This window comes from Syngnathus floridae, chromosome 12 (assembly GCF_059516105.1).
Source record: "Syngnathus floridae isolate MCC-2025c chromosome 12, RoL_Sflo_1.0, whole genome shotgun sequence".
Taxonomy (NCBI): Eukaryota; Metazoa; Chordata; class Actinopteri; order Syngnathiformes; family Syngnathidae; genus Syngnathus; species Syngnathus floridae.
The window spans coordinates 5,081,420-5,099,657 of NC_142424.1; the positions used below are offsets into that span (position 1 = coordinate 5,081,420).

The following is an 18,238-nucleotide window of genomic DNA, read 5'->3' on the forward strand; positions in this document are numbered from 1 at the left end:
CCACAGCAATAAACCGCCGAGTCACTCATTCAAAACTACGCCGCTAGCTAGCCAACTAGCTAGCCAACTCGCTACAAGTCTACTCACCTGCTGTCCTCCTGGTTGACAATGACCGTCGTTTCCCATGTAGTGTCGTGAGCGATCCCCCCAACTGGCACCAGCAAACTCACACCTGTGGATAGCGGCCACGTCATTAGCATCATCAACGGGTAGCGCGCTAACAATACAGTCTTACTGTGTTAAAGCTAAAAGCTACTCAGCTCGCTGTAATTCAGTCAAGTGTGCATGCTATGCTAACTTATATATTTTTTTATTTGCAATTATTTGATTTCTATTAAGCTATTCACACCGTTCATGGTGTTTGTGTGCTTTCAGGGATGGTGGAGGCCGACCGAAGTGATTGCGAGAAGGCCAAAGCTGTCGGCCTTCATCTGCGAAGTGAATGAAAAATGAATGTTCTTTCTGGATGGATGACATTTTCTCATTCTTGCTGTGGGCCAATAACGACAAGGTCAAACATTGCCGAAATGCCCGCCTCGCTCGCTAAGCGTTCGCGTGATTTTTTTTTTCTTTTTGTTTTTGCCTGGGGGAAGGAAAGAAGGAGCAAAGAGGTAGAAGGAGACAGGAGGGGAAGGACGAGGAAGGAAGGACAGGAGGAGAAAAGAAAGAGGAAAGGTGAAAATAGAAAGAAAAAGGGACAAAAAAAAGTTGAAATGGAAAGATGGGAAGGACAAAAAAAGGAGGAAAGATGGAAATAACCAAGAGGAAAGGAGTGCACCTGTGTTTGGCACCAGCAGATGTCCCCCCGCGTGGCCCAACACTGCCGTGGCTTTGTGGCGCGGCCTGACGGCGGGCGCCGCCATCCGCTGGGGACCAAAGTGGTTCCTTTCTCCTCGGCCCAGCGTCGCACCCACCACGACGCCCCGGTAGTCTGGGGACAGACCCCTCGGGAACGTCTGAGGGTGGAAGTCTGGACCTTCTGTGATCCCTACACACATAAAAGTAGTGATTATAAGGCGTAACTTCTTTAAGCAAATATGTGGCTCACCTTTGACCTTGAGATCGGGCAGGGGGTTCAAGAGCTCCTTATCCATGGCGTCGTGAAAGCACATGGGACTGGTGTACGTGCGAGACACGCTCAGGTCGGGCTGGAGTGACGAGCGGATCAGCAGAGGGTTGCCTGTGGAGAGCCGCTGGAGAATTCATTCCCTATCTATTTTATTGCAGGAAGTAACTACTACTAAGTTATTTATTTAGATAAACCAGAAAGTGGCAAGAGCGGAATGACAACTAAGACTGAAGAAAATAATTGAGTGAAGTGAGCACCCGTCACAACTGTGACCTGTAATGCCGACCTTGTAAAACAAATTTACATTAAGCATCACACAACACACGTACGATAAAACATTAAATCGCATGGATGAATTATTCATACGAGAAGGCATACATGATTCATACGCACAATATACAGCACGCACACACACTTCATGTTAAGTGGCGTGTAAAATTAAATATTGTATGTATTTACATTTGCATATGTATATTTTTTATGTTTACATAGATGCGGCGGCGGTGTCACCTTGCCGCGACGTCTTGAAGTTGAACGACTGGAAACCTCCAGCCAGGGCGGATGAGTCGATGACGTCCACGCCGTAGTCGCTGCGGCTGCGGCGGTACACGGTGACGCCCACGATCAGCAGCGCCACCGTTGCCACGCCGGCCGCTAAGCCTGAGTATAGCGCCACGTCTCCCCCGCCGCCGCCGCCAACGCCGCCGCCACCAACGCCGCCGCCGACTCCGCTCTCCACCACACCTCAAAACAGCAATATTTACAAACAACCTTCAAACTATGAAAAAATGAATATGACAAAAGCGTATCTTGTCTCGAGCAGAAACGAGGACCGAGGACCAAGTACCGAGCGCTCGCAACGGGTTGCTGGCTTGTTACGCGATGATAACAAGATCCAAGAGGGACATTGGGAGAAATCCTCTCAGCAGGATACAGCGTAAAATGGGAAAAATAAAGAAAGCTGATTAACATTTTTTTTTTTTCACTGGCAGGTTAATTGAGGGCTTGCAAAGTTTGGAAAAAACCTAACAAAGCCGAGGACAAAGTATGAAGGAATCACAACAAAGACTCTTAAGCTCATTTACACCTAAAGTCACTGGAACTTTTTGCTTTTGGGACTTGTGTTATGTCTGGTCAAAGAATGTTATTTCCACCCATAGCTTCAGGAACTTTTCGTTCTGAAATTTAGAGCAATCAGATCTGTTCAGCAGACGTAAAAAGCTTCCCGGAACCTCAAAAAGGTAGTTGGAAAAGGCATTTCATGGAAAGCTCAAGGATTTTTTTTTAAATGAGTTCTTTGGATTGATATTTCTTGGAATTTATTCATCAAGTGCTTCCTTTTGGCCACTGCAAGCTCTTTACAGAAATAAACACCAGCAACTCATGGTACATGGTACCTCGACCTCTTGAAAGTGCTACTTGAGGAGAAGAACAAAATAAGCTCACCTTGTGGTTTGGCGTCACGCAGCAATTTTCCATCTGAAAACAAATAATTTGAACACGAATTTGATTTTAGCCTCAGTCTTCCCTTATATATAGGAATATTTATAAATATATGTTTTGCATATTTAGTATGTCTCACTTTGTGTGCAGAGGTCTCCCGTGCAGTTATCAGTGGCAAGCGCCACGCCGTCACACAACCGTCCGCCGTGCTTGGGTTCAGGCGCCGTGCACTCGCGGCTCCGCCTCCTCTCGCAATCGCCGCTGCACGTCGACCATTCGGTCCACATGCCCCATCCCCCGTCCACTGCTCAGGCCGGATCACAACAACAATGTGAGCGTTTATGCTAGGTCGATGTCACGATTTGCTCACCTGGACACGGCGAAGTGCAGGCGCTCTTCTGCACCGACGCGCCGTCGCAGAAGGAGCCGCCGTTGAGCGGCGCCGGGTTGGTGCACGTGCGGGAGCGTTTATGGACGCCACGACCGCAACGCACGTTGCACGGCGACCAATCGCTCCATGTCGACCAGCCGCCATTAACTGGAAGAAGTCATTAAAAACATGAGGTGCATATAATACGGAATAATTAAGCTAACGTTTGTTTACTCTATGTGAAGCGATTTGATAAATATACACCCAGAAAAAAGTAGAAAAAATGATATCGGCACTAAATTAACTAAAAAGCAGCAATATCAATCCCATCTTGATGTTCATCTGGAAGACAACGACGATGATCAACGTCGCCGACTGTCACATTTGCCGGTGATTTGCGACCACCAAAGTGACACATCATCTCATTGGCTGTCATAAGACGGGAAGAATGAGTTGTCGGGCCATCATGATTATTATTGATGGTCCTTTGTATAAAAAAAAAAAAGATTAATTCCTGCGGTGGCTCTGCAGCCTGTCGCTGTTGACTAAATCAAACAGAAACGCACTAAAAGACGAATTCAAAAAAAAAAAAAAAAGAATTCGGGGTTTTATTAGCTCACCAAAGACGACAACGGCAGCTGTGGAACTGCGGCGCTTGGCCACAATGTTGCTGGCAACACACGTGTAGTTTCCCGAGTCGGAGAGATGCGCCTGAGGGATGACCAGACGGTGGTCGCCTCTGGGATCTGTCACAGCGCCACCAAGGTTCAAAAGCTCGTCGTTTTTCAGCCATTCCACCTAAAGACGACAAAAGCAGATTTGACTTTGAAGGAGAGTTGTTATGTTTGCTGCCATACTTCAAAAACGCAAAATGCAAATTTGAGGCAATTTAGGATCTGTTCAGTATATGCTTTGAATGTCTTGGAATAGTTGAAATCACGGAAATATATATATATATATATTTTTTTTTGTGGGTCTATTCTAGAGCTGCTGCTATCACATATTTTAAGAATCAATTATCCCGTCGATTATTCCATAGATTAATCGAATAATTCTATTTTGCATGAAAGTGTACTACAAATCCATTTAATTGCCGATTTGCTGTTTAGTTGGTATTGTTAACTAAACTCTCTCAATATTAAAATAATTGTTGATTCATTTATTAATCGGCGACTTGATGATTAATTGATTAATTTTAGGAGGTGTAGTCAACACATGAATGTTGCTCAATGAGACTTTTGGACTGGTTTTGTGAAATCCCTCAAAATGGCAATTCCTTTGGTACTTTTTTTGGGTGGCGTGCTCCAGCTTTGATGAAGGACGCTATGTGGACGGTGGTCTTTGCGCATGAGCGCCGTTGTAAATTGACATTAACATCAGGAGCTTTTCATCCATGGGGAGCACTCTCTGATTCATGCCGCTCTATTTGAGGATTAAAAACTCCATCCCGCTGGGAACGCCGCATGTTTGTACACCGGCATGTGTGTGTTGGTGTATGCCTAAGCACACGGCGTGTGTGTGTTTGACGCCCAGTTGCTGAGGGATTAGAACAGCAGCCAACAAACTGGGTGATTGCTTTGCTCTTTCCAAGCAACCCCAGTTGAAAGGTGCAATAACAGAACACCAGGAATCAATACATCGGGAATCACGTCATCACGAAAGCTGTTTTGAGTTTTTTTTTAATGCACTCCACACGACTGTAATTTGGTGGCCCGCGTCGGCAATTGGGCTGAATTCGTTAGCCTCTTCTGACTTTTACCCGCCTGGCAGTGTAATCAAGCTTTGCGCCGCCAAGCGTGCGATATTCGATTATTCTTCGACCCACACAATTATAGCAACAGCGGCTTTCTACCGCACGTTGAGAAGTCTCGGCTGTAACAATAAAAAAACAAGCATAATAGGCGGAGCGTTGCCACGGAGACGAAGGTCAACAGCTTTTGCCGCAGAGAGCGTATCCTTGTATATGGTTATCCCCCGTATGGCTGAGAGAACAAAGCAGGAGTTAATGTGGCAATGTAAAAGATTGCAATTTCGGCAATTATGCTCAGAGGATTCAAATGCGACCGCAGGACAAAACGTCCATCTTTTCAGGGTGGGCATCCTATTACTTTGCTCATTCATTATTTATAGCTGCGGAAATGTCTGACTGTTCCAACATTAAAAAAGATAGCTTTTAAATGGAAATGAATAGGACAAAAGCTGCATCTTTTTTTTTTTCAATGAATGTGCTAGTATTACTTTTGTTACTTCTAATAACGATGAGATATGTCAATCTTTTTCGGCAAGAAACACAGCCACATTGTTAGCCTGTGCTGGTCTATGTGCTATTTGTCTTAGCATGTGCTAATTGGAATGCGCTATAATGTGTTTGTATTTATTGACATATGCCAATATGTGATAAATTATTTGAGCGCATGGGGAAATGAGTTAGCATGTATTGATATGTTACATGATTGTATTTATTTGTATGTGATGGCATGTGCTACATGTACTAATAGATGTCAGCATGTAATAATGAGTGTATGTGTTAGTATGTATTAATTTGTTTTTGCGTGTGTGGTGAATAATTGAGCATAGCCAAGTAGTGAATAGTGGCATGGCAGCATACTAGCGCCGCACTGACGCATTGTGGTCATCGTCATGTCAACGCATTGATGCGTGAAACAAAGAGCAAAGTGCAAGTAAATAATCCATAAAGTCGAGTAAATCCCAGCGGCGGCAAGAAATAGCTCGTGTCCATATATGGAAAGCTTCTCTTTTTTTCATTTTTCATGAATTGAGGTTGGAAAGGTTACGACCCGCGATCCACACACCTGACTGTCGTTTTTTTGCGGTTGAGGTCATACAGCTACGAGAGCGCTAGCAGTTAGCATTGCAATCGAATTTGGGGTGGAAAAACGATGTTTTGTTATTTTGTTTTCACTTTACACGGCTAGTACCATCAAGGCTGGCGATTTTGGTTTTACGGGCATTTTGCATGAGGATCACATTTTATATATATTTTGTATATTAGATTAGTTTTTACCATACAGGGATAGCTGTTTGCTTTAGCGTTACATTAGACATGAGGTGACAATATTTGATGAACTGCAAACTTAAGACACAAACTGTCACTTGAAGTCCTGTTGTGTTGCCACTATAAAAAAATAAATAAAGAGCGTTTATCCAGCTGGAAGCCACCCGGAACGGTACTGTGGCGTTATGGCTGCTGTGTGACGTTAATGGAAAGAAGAGGCGTCCATGTTATCTGCTGCCCTGCTGTGATAGCAGCAATAAGCTTAGCACGCCTGATAGCAAAAAGAGCTTACGTCTGCTTTAGTCTCACTGAGGAGACGACACTCTTTTTTTCTATTAGCTTTTTTTTTTTTTTTTTTTTTTAAATACACAAGCCAGAGAAGTTTGAAGATACAAATATTATCCGTGTGATTGTCCCACACAAATCCCTTAAAATAAAACACGAAACAAACACGAAGTCAAAAAGTCAATGAAGGCAAACTAAGCGGAGGAAATACGCAAAGAAACGACATTATTCGGTGCTAGCGGTTAGCATTGACATTGGAATTTGGGGTCTATAGCCCATATTGATGTGAACATTTTAGTATTAGCATCAAAATTTGAGTGACAAGATATATACTGTGGTTGCCTGGTTTTGTTTTACTCTACACTTGCTAGCATTGTTGTTAGCGTGTCGCTGAAAATCAAAGAGGAAACAGAAGGCCTGATTTTTGCATAAACTTAAGCTTCCGACTTTGACATCGATGTCGTGCAGACGGTGGCTCAGCGTGACGCCGCCTGACTGAGTGTGACGGCGGCCAAGCGCGCTGGCTGCTATTCTCATTGTTGTCCTCATTGATATTCATTTTGATATTCATGAGGGAGAAATTAAAAAGGCCGCGTGTCAAACACAACAGCACACGCTCGCGGCGGGAATTGATACAAGACACCTGAATAAGTCACAGCGGGGTGTAGAATTTGTTTTATATTTTGATTCTCTCTTTTGCGCTTTTGTCATGTTTGCTCATATCAGTAAATGAATTGCAATGGCCATTAGTAAAACCTTCTGATTATGAATCCACCATTCCATAAAGGACCAAAATAGAAGTCATTTCTTCTGCAGGTGGGTCTGACAACTAATATGTAAAAATATATCCAATGCGGGTTTATAAGAAACAAATTGATGATTACCTGGGCTGCCGGTACGCCATCTGGTGGCCGACAATGCAATACAATCATGCCGCTCAGGGGCACCTCCAAGCCTTGAGGGTCTTGCTCAAAGTTCTTCCTCAGGTCTAAGGGTTAGGGGGGGAGGTTTAGAAGTTCTAATAGTCAGCAAAATCATATATTGAACAAATGTTGGGACTTACAGGCGATCCGCACGGACGCCTTGCGGCTTTTGGATGTTCCCAGGTGGCTCCAGGCGACGCAAAGGCACCAGTAATCCTCTGGACCGTGGAAATCTTCCACCTGCTGGCGGGATACGTTGATCATCACTTCCCGGATCTTCAACCCTGGTGACATACAAGATGAGCTGTTAGTATTAGCATTAACTTTGAGATCTGAATGTTTTCTTTGGAACATTTTTGGCAATTTTCACCATAGAGAGCGAGCTGCTAGGAATGATTTTAATGTTCTACAAAATGAAAATGCTGCATTTAAACGAAATGGAAATTTCATATATGAGTCTAAAAAAAAACAATAAAAGAAAAGCACTTTTACTTTGGGTCAGCCAGGCAAGCTCAGTCATTGTGACCAGACCATCAAAGGCATCCTATTATTCTGGCAAATGTATTCACCAGCCAGACGCTCATCATCCCGTGGCGGCCCGAAGCCGCAATTTCCTGCGGGTCCAATAAGCTCGTCAGCTATTGTGTGGCGTAATTGAAGGCTTTTAAATGTCCATCGCTCCTCTGACAATTACGCATTTGAATGCAGCGTGACGTGATGATTTCATATTTCATTTCCGAACGTGTTTAATCGTCACCTTCCTCTCATTTGCCTTGTTGCTGCTGATAGAAAAACTCATTTAATACCGACTGAAATTTGAGGAGATGTATTAATATGCATTTTTTTTTATTCAGTTTAAAGAGACCTATTATGGAGAACTGACTTTTTAATGCCCTGTAAGAGCTTTAAAGTGCTTTCCCACACATCAAATTGAACAAAAGTTGACTTAGTTGTCTGGATTGTGATTGTTTTTCAAGATGCATCTTTGAGCAGGTATGTGTGAAATCTAAACGATTGTGTTGTAACACCTCGGCAAGTATAATTTGGTAACTTGGTGATGAAGTGCTGCCTTCACCAAGGAAAATACAACCCTAGAAACCCTAACCACTACTACACCATGCTGTTTCATGTGACTTAAGTGTCCCATTTGAATGATAGCTTCTCCACAGCCAATGTTAGCATTGTTAGCTTCATGTGACCTCGCTAAAAAATCTGTTTGCTTTGTGACCCCGTTGTGACAAGAGCCTCAAGCTCAAAGCATGCTGCGAGGCAATGCGGGCAGGCAGGCAGGCCCTGCCCTCACCTCCTCTGCCGCATCATCTTTATTAATGGCCATGCAAAATAACTGATGAATAAACAACAACACGCACGATGATGTAGCGAGTCACGCTGCAGGCGCACAAGGTGACCAGCATGGCCTGCAGCGTGCGCGCACAAACAAAACCGTAAACTTTGGCTTGAAAGACATTTGTTTTTCAAAAAAGGTACTCTCATAAAGCTCCCATTAATTTTCGAACGCAGACAACACTGGTGCACCGTGTCCCCAGTTGGAGCGCCTGGTGCACTCTGAATAACTGAAGGGCAAATTTCGAATGGTTGGAGTGAACCAGCTCGGAGCTTATTTCTGAACGCATCCACTGTTATAAGACATTAGCATTAGCATCAAGTAAAGGGTCGGATGACAATAATTTTTGGCTAGCTGTTAGCATTAGCATACCTTTTAATGTTTTATGCCGTGATGTACACTTGTGACATCTTCACTTTGCTTCCCACGTGTGTGCGGCTCTCGGGAAGATATGACGCACACAAAATTTTCCAAATTCTGTCATTAAATTGCCTCAAGTGCTCATTTGACTTGGTGATGTGCAAAAATGTGAGCATGTGCTGATTACACTAAAATGCTCACTGAAGACAACCTCATTAATTTATTCATAAATTAACATGCTAGCTCACTAACACGCTAACCTAGCTCTGAGTGTACACAGTCTTGCAACCATTTGGGATTTTTTTTTCTTTTTCTACGGATTTGGTGTTATTTTAAATGAAATATATCATTTCTAAAAAGTCAACAAAATTGCAGCAGTTTTTTTGAACAAAAAAACATCAGTGCACATACACTTCTCTTCTTCCCCTTGTCTCCATTTCCATCCCCTCTTCTTCCTCCTTTTCATCCTCCTCGTCTTATCTCATCTCATCAGGGTATCACTTTCTCCTGCCTGAACGAAAGCTTCGTCCTTCAGTGACCTCCTCAACTCAGATACGCTTATGTTCAGCTTTCAGTTTGCATTAGCAACAACTACGACTGTTCGACTGTTGGCACAATACATGCTTGCTGGCATTTATTTTAGCAATAACCGAGTTTTGGGTCCAAAGACAATGCTTATTTTTTATAATGTTAGGTAGGACTGGCGTACAATCACAATAATGATCAACTTTTTCACCATAGGACTGCTACAACTCATTTGTTGTGTTTAGAATTTTAAAGAAAATATCATTTTGGACTAAAGCTGTACCATAACATGTGGTAAATATTCAAATCCACGGTGCATGGTACATCGCGCTCGGCGGGGGCTAGCTTCCGCTGTGACGGTCACATGTTCGTCCTTACATCACAATTTCAAAACAACTACCATCAAAGCATCTTCCTGGAGCACACACACACACAGCGTTGTTTTATTATTTTTATGGTGGGCGCATAATTGTGTTCTTCCCCCCTGGCCAAAACATTGCGGCTCTACCACTGCTCATCTCTTATTCATATACCTATACAATGTAAAATAAAAATAGTAAACACGGTTCCATTCTGTATTAGCACCGACAGACGGTCCTCAGCGTCCAAATTATTAGGTACACTCGCAGCTTGTGAAGAGAAGGAGCCTCGGAAGTGGCCCCCGAGGTACGTGGAATCAAAGCCTCAGTGCGTTCACAGAGAGACTCCATTCATGTCTTCATCGCCGGCATATGAAATATTAAAGGCAACACGCGTTAAAAGAGATCATCTAACTCGGACTCTTGACAGCTGCCGTCGCTCATGAGAAATTCTCCGTGAACATCTTTGTGTTTGCTGCAGTGCTCTCGCCTCGTTGCCGGGCTCGCTCGAGCAAATTTGTGTTCTAGCCCGCTTGACTAAACCTATGTAAAGTGAGTGTTCCTTGCTAGCTAATCATAAAAACCGTTAAAGGAAAGTCCCCGGCACACTCGATTAAGAATGGACACGCACACATGCCGAATGATGAATACGATAGAAGTCAACAGATGGACTTGAAGTGATCCACAGCGTAAAGAAAAAAGTGATTGTGATTGAGCTTCTCATTAGTTATTCATGATGAAAGCTCGCTAACACAATCGAAAGAGACACAAAAGGACAATCTTTTGAATAAGGCTTTGCATGAGTGCGTTCGCTTTTAAAGGATGTCCAATTCAACTTCAAAGGACAAACAATTTTAGGATAATTGAGTCGGAATCAAATCTTGTGTTCCGGATGCAAGCGCTTGAGAATCAATGTCATTAATTTGGCATTAATTGGTTAGCGTCCGCTCCGCTGAAGCATCGCAGGCAGCTAGCTCCTTTTAACGGGATGCCGTGGGGGGGTGCAACTCGATATTTTGTTCTTGTGCAGGGCATGTGGAGAAAAAGGGGATTTTTTCAGCTAGTTAGCTCGCCCGTGTCGCTAATTAACGAGGCGGACCCAAAACAAGAAGGAAAAACATCCTCGTTATGAAACGAGAGCGGAAAGAACATCCGACCCAAACAAGTGTAGTGATGAAAGATGACCCCTGAGGCTTTTGGAAAAGCTGCCTGGTCCGGTTTAGAGAGCAGGACTGGGTGAGTTAAAAAAAAAAAAATAGGCAAGAAAACAGATTAAAGACCATAATGTCAAACTCAAGGCCCGGGGGCCAGATCCGGCCCGCCACATCATTTTATCTGGTCCGCAAAGGCAACTCGTGTGTCGACTCAATGTTTGTTGTTAAAATACCAAAATTGTAAATTGTCTTTTAACATTTTTTTTACAATCCCAGTTTGAAAATAAATTAGAAAACTGTTAAACTTTTTTTTTATGCTGGATTCTGTTGTGTGCATGCAATAATATATGATAGTCATGAACGGCCACACAAAAAAATTCGTTTGACACCCCTGCCTTAAATCATCTTCATTTAAACATTGTAGCTTGATGATGTTTGATTTTTTTGGGTAATTGTGAAAAACTGAGTTACCTGTTCCCAGGTCTGTATGCTCACGGGACGCGTGCTGGCTCTGGTGAACCCACTCGCCGTTGCACTTGAAGAAGATTTGCAAGGCAGGCCGGGCCTGGCAGCGCAACTTGATGGGGTTGCTTTTGATGATGTACGCATCCACCGGCTCCTCCACAAAGCGCGGCAATGTGCTGGATGGACCATGCTGCTGGCTCTCACCGCGGACGCCTGCACGCAAATCAAATCGAATCACAGTCAGGCTCCACGGAAAACGCTTTTGCACAACATCAAATGACTCGAACGCTTCTGACACACGGACTGTCAATGCGCCTCTGCGTTGTCAACGCGTTAAACGTCTCCATCCATCAAATTCACATCCTCCCAAATCCGTTGCCATCATATTCTTCCGCCCTAGGACCAGCTGGCAGCTAATCGTCTTAACAAACCCAATTTTTTACAATTCTTCAAATAATCAGCAAACGATTACCCCAATGATTTGAATGATTCTTTCTTTTTTGTGGGTCTCCCCTTGACGGACATACCTACCAAATTACCTCAGTGAAACTAGCAATTTATTTATGACACTTTGGTAAAAGCCTTTAGCAAGCACATCATGAATAAGCTTTTATTTTAAAAATCAATAGCATTCCTGCAACGACACTGCAATTATTCCCGCCGTTTGATGAAGACAGATAGTGAGTGTCAGAAAATGTATTAAAGTCCCCATTGATCTAAGCTACCTTGTCCACCAAGCTTGAAAGAAAAAAAAAAAAATCAGTAGGACATTAAAAATCAATAGGATAGCTCAATGACAGGTTCAATAAAAACAACAGCGGATGTATAAGCTCAAACAGGAAGTGGAAGGAGGCGGTTATCAGATTACCTCTAACAGGAATATGGCGAAGGAACGGCCACAACTTAAATTTTTGCATCCCCGCAGAGGCCACACGCCGTCTTCACTCAGTCAAAATCATAGTTCAACCCGTCGCCGTACACACACTCATACATTTTCACACACACATACACACTCCAGGTTCAGTCTCACATGCACTGCGAGCAATAATATCATGTGACACACGACATCCACTCACATGACTCATTCATAGGCGCTCCCTGCTTTGCCTCTGTCAAAACTTGCAGTACACACTTGCAGTAGTGGATTTAGGCTAGTCTCAGGGGGGAAGAAAAAAAAAAAGGCTTCCAAATCAAAGAACAAGATGGCGACAAGATGTTGCGGTAAAAGACAGATCTTTGTTCCCGATGTGATGATCACACGTGTGCTCGTTAACACTCAACGTGGTTTAATTAGCAAGAGACAATCCACTCCCGGGGGTGGGTGAGCATCCTGTAGGGGTTGCGCAACATCATAAAATAGCATATTCACCGAAGAACTTTCTCGTGAGTGGCTTAGCTACGCCATGAAGAAGAAAACGTCCTCTCTAATTAAAGATTAATTGACATGCTATAGCGGAACATTTGAGCTGCTTCTCGTTGGTATCGCACAGCTGCCCCGTAGAGATGTCGAGATGCAGGATGACGCCAGCGCAAACAGGCGGCAAGCGGGGTGGCGTTTGTCAACGCTGCATTTATTAAATGCGAGATACGTATGGCAGATGGATGAGGTGGGCGGCGGAGGTGAGGGAGCATCTGCTATGACGATGTCACAAAAAAAAAGAAAAACACATTGCGACTGACTCCAAGTCCAAATAAACAAAATAAAGTCGAAACAATCAATTTCACGGCTTTTCAGTTGTTACAAAAGTGACAAAGTTTTCGTGTCTAACTACAGCGAGCGAAAATTCAAGAGAGATTTTACTTGTCGTAGTTTTAAGAAACTTTTCTCAGGACGCTAAATTCGGAACGACGACGTCTGTGGCGATGATCTTCTTTCGATTCCTCTGCCTAAAAGCAAAAAGATGCCACGGCGCTTTGTTCAAATATTGATGCAAACCTCTCGTCTGTCTTCTTGCACACGCTTGGAAGCTTTTTAGGCTTTTCATCCCATCCAGGCACACTTACAACATGAAATGGGTCATCAATGCCCTTTCACAAATACAACAACAAAAAAAAAAAGCCAGCAGATCGAAATCATGGTTTCACTGCAGGCTATGTTTTTGTTGTTTATATAAAAGCATCACTCAAGATTTAATTGAGCTGGATGTTTGGGGAAACACACACGGTTCAAGATTCCAAATCATTGTGAACGGTTTCAAAAACATGTTTGCTTTCCTTGACACATTGATGTTGGCAAAAAAATGTGTCCCGAAAGTTCACCGAAAACAAAATCATCCTCTTTGCGATTAAAAACATGTGTGAACAGAAGTGCGGTACCCAAGGCCTCGCCTCCAAACCCCCAGGTGGCGCCGAGCGTGTCTTCATCACGACGGCGACAGCTTGCCAACCTGCCAGTGGCAGACGGACGACGGCGCTTCCCTCGGCACCGTCGCCATCAAAGAGTCGCGAGCAAAAGTGGGTCAGCCGCCGAGTTTCGACGTGACGAGCGTCTCCCGTGCGACAAATCATCGATCTGTACACGTTTGTTTTTCTTTCTTATGGAACATGACACCTCATTTATCTGTGCTTGCTCCTTACATGTCAAACTAGAAGACGCAAAGAAAAAGAGTCCCCGCTAAGGCCAAACACGCCTCATTTAGATCAAACTTCACAAATATAAGATCTGCAGTTATTCCTTTCAGATTACAAAAAGTGTGAAGTCGTGAAGCTTTAAATCTAACTTGGCTGTGAACTCACGAATAGTTAACTACCAGCGAGGTCAGATGTGAAGTAAATGGAAATTTATTGCAAAGTCCCAGATGTGAATCACAATTTTAATTTATTCATTTATTTTTTCTTTATGTCGCAGTAAAAGTCGACGAACGATGCGTAAAAACCATCTCCGGATGGAAATGGAAAGCTTCGATATTTGCGAGCTCAACAAAAACAAAAGTGATGACTTGCGAGGTATATATATATATTTTTTTAAAGGCTACTCTAATCTAACTTGTGTACAGATGATTAATGACATTAATACATTTTCAGGATATTAACTTTCTTTATTGCTTCTCATTTCCCTGTCGCCACCAAGCACGTGGCAAAAAAAGCTGCAAGGTGCCACAAAAGCTTTTCTCACGTTAAAGGCTAGGCTGCACTTTCATTTATTCATGCCTCCTCTTTATTTGTGTCCAAAGTGTGACGTTTGTTTTAACTTATTTATCGAGCCCTCTCGCGTAGGACTTTCATTAGAGAGAGCTGTCGACCCGCCGGAGTCATGCCGCAAAATCTTCAATTATACCGCCGTCTCTTCTTGTCACGCGGATCAAAGGCCAGATGGAAAGCAAGAGTAAGCAAAAATTACTTTCCTTTGTTGGCCATGGCCAACAGATTTATCACGATGTAAAAAAAACAACAGAAACATATTTGAGATATTAAAAAAAAAAGCAGCAATTTGACGCCTGAACAATAACGGAAAAAAAGTGCGGTGAGGTTACCAAAACCTAAAAACATGTCGATGAATAGGTTAAGCTCCTCTTTCTACCTGAGAAGATGGAGGGCGGAGATGGCTGTCGTAATCTAGGAGCGAGGACCTCCTGCCGATAACATTCCTGAAGAGTGTGTGCGGGTGGATTAAAAAGTAACGGCATATGTAATAACGCGGCGGAAGATGGAGGCGGGCAGCGGCCCGGCTTCTCCGCATTGAAAATTCATGACCGTCAAGCAGTGCTTTTCTACGTGCCAAAAGGTGGCTAATGGCGCCTGAAAATTGCCGGAAAGCCTAATCGGCGTAGCAAAAAGCAAAATAGAAGCAAAGATGACGAAAAACTCGGACAGAGAGAACACAAATTGTAAATGTGTTTCAACTTGACAAAACTACAGGTATAAATGGACAGAAAAAAAAAATCATCCATTACCGCCGTATAAGTAAGTCAAGGTTCAGATAACGAGTCGCAACCGATACAACGAGGCGCCTGCAGCCGAGCTAAGCTAAGTCATTGTGCGTTGCTAATCAGCTTTTCCCTTGATAGCCCTTAATGACTTATTAAAAGGCGCAGCATGCAGCGCCGAGGATTCCCGATGAATAATTTAAATCATGGAGCAAAAAAAAAAAAAAAAAAAAAGAAGAAATTAACCATATGACAAGAATCGGGATCTTTCCAGGCTGAGTAGCACTATGCTAAGCGTCCCGCGGCGAGTCTTGGGCACACGGCGGCCCAGATTGCGGATTATGTAAGATCATTAGCAGAACGGAGTGAGTCAATGCAAGTAATATGGATTTCAGGTGTCCACATGTTAGCTGAACAAAGGACAGGAATGCTAAGTACTCGCTCATAAATTAAGATAATTATTTTAATTGTTATATTTTGTTCATTTGAATACTTATTCGATCGAACTTTCAGTAGGAAATTAAAGCGGTTAGCATCCTGCTAACAACACTGAGTCGAAGCTTATCTCGTTTGAATCTTTTATGTTCAACCCATCATTCATTGATGACTCGAGAGCATGATCTCACTCACGTAAAGACCATCACCACCCGGCCGCCATGTTTGTTTGTAGAACAATGGAGGCGAGCGCGTGTCAGCAGGTGCAGCCACTAAGTGGATTGCTTTGGCCTTAAAGCTGATTTATCTGATGGATGGTTGCAGCCGCTTCACTGCGCTGACCTCTGGGGCGGCTTGAAATTACATTTTTTTTCCCCACCTCTCCCAACCAATGGGACGGCTGTCGACCCAGTTGCTCACGTGTTATGAACTCGGCCTGGATGCCCTCCTGGGACCACGGGGCCTTGGAGTAAGAGGAGCCGAAGGTGCGCCGTGATAGATGGCGCCACGGAGGTAAACGGCCTGCACGGTTGTGATGCGTGCACCCCCCCACATCACTTTCATCTATCGAGCTTTCCTCTCCCGATTGGATGCGTAGATTGAAAAACCCAGAGTGGATGTGGTTAAGTGTTGCAACGTGTGACTGACAGGTGTGTCATATTACATGGATCAATCTGCCAATAAACCGAGGTGGTAAAAGCACTCACGACCTGCACTTAGAAGCAAAAAAAATACTCTGTACTTACTCTACCAGTTATTTTTTGCTTTTGTGGTGAGTTAAGTGTTTTTTGTTTGTTCCCTGAAGAACTGAGCCTCTGGAGAAGCAACAAGACTTCAAATGAACCTTTATGATTTCAAAAAGATGGTGCAGAGGCAACGGTCACATGACGCGGAAAGGTCTGGATGGTGTTCCGACAGATTCTAATAAAGCCTGTGCGAGGATTAAGGGGGTCTGTGATGTTTACGAATCGTGGCGATTAACTCCTATTGATCCCGCTCTCGTTGCTGTCGTTCAAAGTGATTACAAACGCATTTGTCTCGCCGCTAATTTCCACTCTTTGGGATCACGTCGTGTGTTAGGATTAGCTGTAATCCCCGATACGCGCCCACCCCCCGATTCCTTTGGCAAAATAGAAACCCAGACGTCCTGATTGGTATTCACAGGGCCGGCCGGGTCAGGGTTCACCTGGTACGTGTTCCGCGCCGGTGCGCCCGCGAGCTGCATAAACAGGAGGCCGGGTCGCCGCGTCCGGCAGCTCTCTCTCATGTTTTTAAGATGAAGATGGCGGCCTCACCTTGTACTCCCGCCACCCCGCCACACTCTTATTAGTTCGCCTGTCAAGTCGAGCGGCGTGAAAGTTTATTAATGCGCAACGCAGGGAGATGGAATGCATACAAATGAATATGAGCTACACGCTAACAGTCTTTACAACTAAATATTAATTCCTTATCACTTCTGTTCCAATACTTTTGCCCCATCAATCTTCAGATCTAAACCCTACAGAGCGTGCCGATAAATCATCCTCACCATCGGAGGGGTATAATCAGGTCTCGGTTCTCGGAAAGAAAGTCGGCCTGAAGGCGTCGGTCCCGAGGGCTCGGTGAGGATTTGATCATTAGAAAGCTTGTTGAGTAAAATGAGGAAAAACAAACTACTTCTCGTCGTGTTTGTTTGCCGCGTCTTCTCTTGAAATTTAAGGAGATTGTACTAACAGCTCCCAGGAGTCAACGGCGGACCTCGGAAGAAAGCCGCCTCGGTATTCCATTTGCGAAAAGTAAGGTTGTCGCTTTGATGCAGTGGGGAAACGAAACGACTGATATGATGGCAGGCAAGTTGTGCGTTACTCCAAAACAATTCAAGACCGTTAGAAACCCAAAGCACAATTTGAAAGCCCAATCTTTCAATGGAACCCCCCCCAAAATTAAAATGCGGGATTGCTGCGACGGCGTGACGGGCGGATAAAACGTGTTTTACGGCGTCGGGGTCGTGACACCCTCCACGCTGACACCCGCGACACTATTCCTGTCTTGCGGCTCTATTTTCTCGACACGGCGCAGCACGTAAATCAGCGGGCCCTCTCGTCCCGTCTCTCCCTTATCATCCATCTTTCTCAATCATCTCCCCGCACGGAGTGCCGCGCCGCTACAAATCTCACGGCGACTTGACTCCCGCCGCTCCCGCCCACGCTCGTGTTTATTTCCCGTCGTCTCTGATAGTCGCTGTACTTTTTTTCTTTTCCCCCCACGATGAGTCAGGTTGTGTCATTTGCATTTGGACACACGGGCGGGGAGCGTTTTGGTTGCGCGGGATGACGTGCTCGGAATAGAAAAGCTCAAGGGAGGTAAAGTGGCTTGTTGCCGGAGAAAACATCAGACGGCGAAAAGAACAGAAAAACAAAAGACACAAAAGTTTGCTTTTGTTTGAAATCCTAATTTGAAATACTAACCCAGGCATAGAATTCAAATCCCTGCCTTGAGACCCAGATTAAAATTTAAATAAACCCAAAACCCAAATTCAACCCAGGCTTAAATTCCCCCATCCTGTGTTCGAACCTCAAGCCGTGAAGCGAACAGAAAGCGAACGTGAGTCATTTTCACGGGCCATTTGATGCTTACGTTTGTC

General features: G+C 44.1%; 1 protein-coding gene across 4 annotated transcripts in view; it reads right to left on the reverse strand.

Moving 5' to 3' along the window:
- Nucleotides 1-18,238, reverse strand: part of LOC148389692 (netrin receptor UNC5D-like) — a 72,566-nt gene that overhangs the window by 4,621 nt on the left and 49,707 nt on the right. For 3 of the 4 annotated variants that reach the window (XM_088392909.1, XM_088392906.1, XM_088392908.1), the window contains 10 exons: nucleotides 11,321-11,527; nucleotides 7,247-7,390; nucleotides 7,068-7,171; nucleotides 3,503-3,680; nucleotides 2,883-3,050; nucleotides 2,652-2,816; nucleotides 2,516-2,548; nucleotides 1,580-1,813; nucleotides 779-1,180; nucleotides 88-172 (listed from right to left, as the gene is read on the reverse strand). In XM_088392909.1, coding sequence (XP_088249035.1) covers nucleotides 88-172; nucleotides 779-1,180; nucleotides 1,580-1,813; nucleotides 2,516-2,548; nucleotides 2,652-2,816; nucleotides 2,883-3,050; nucleotides 3,503-3,680; nucleotides 7,068-7,171; nucleotides 7,247-7,390; nucleotides 11,321-11,527 — 1,720 coding nt within the window. The remainder of the gene's footprint in view (nucleotides 1-87; nucleotides 173-778; nucleotides 1,181-1,579; nucleotides 1,814-2,515; nucleotides 2,549-2,651; nucleotides 2,817-2,882; nucleotides 3,051-3,502; nucleotides 3,681-7,067; nucleotides 7,172-7,246; nucleotides 7,391-11,320; nucleotides 11,528-18,238) is intronic. The other variant, XM_088392907.1, reaches the window with a different exon arrangement.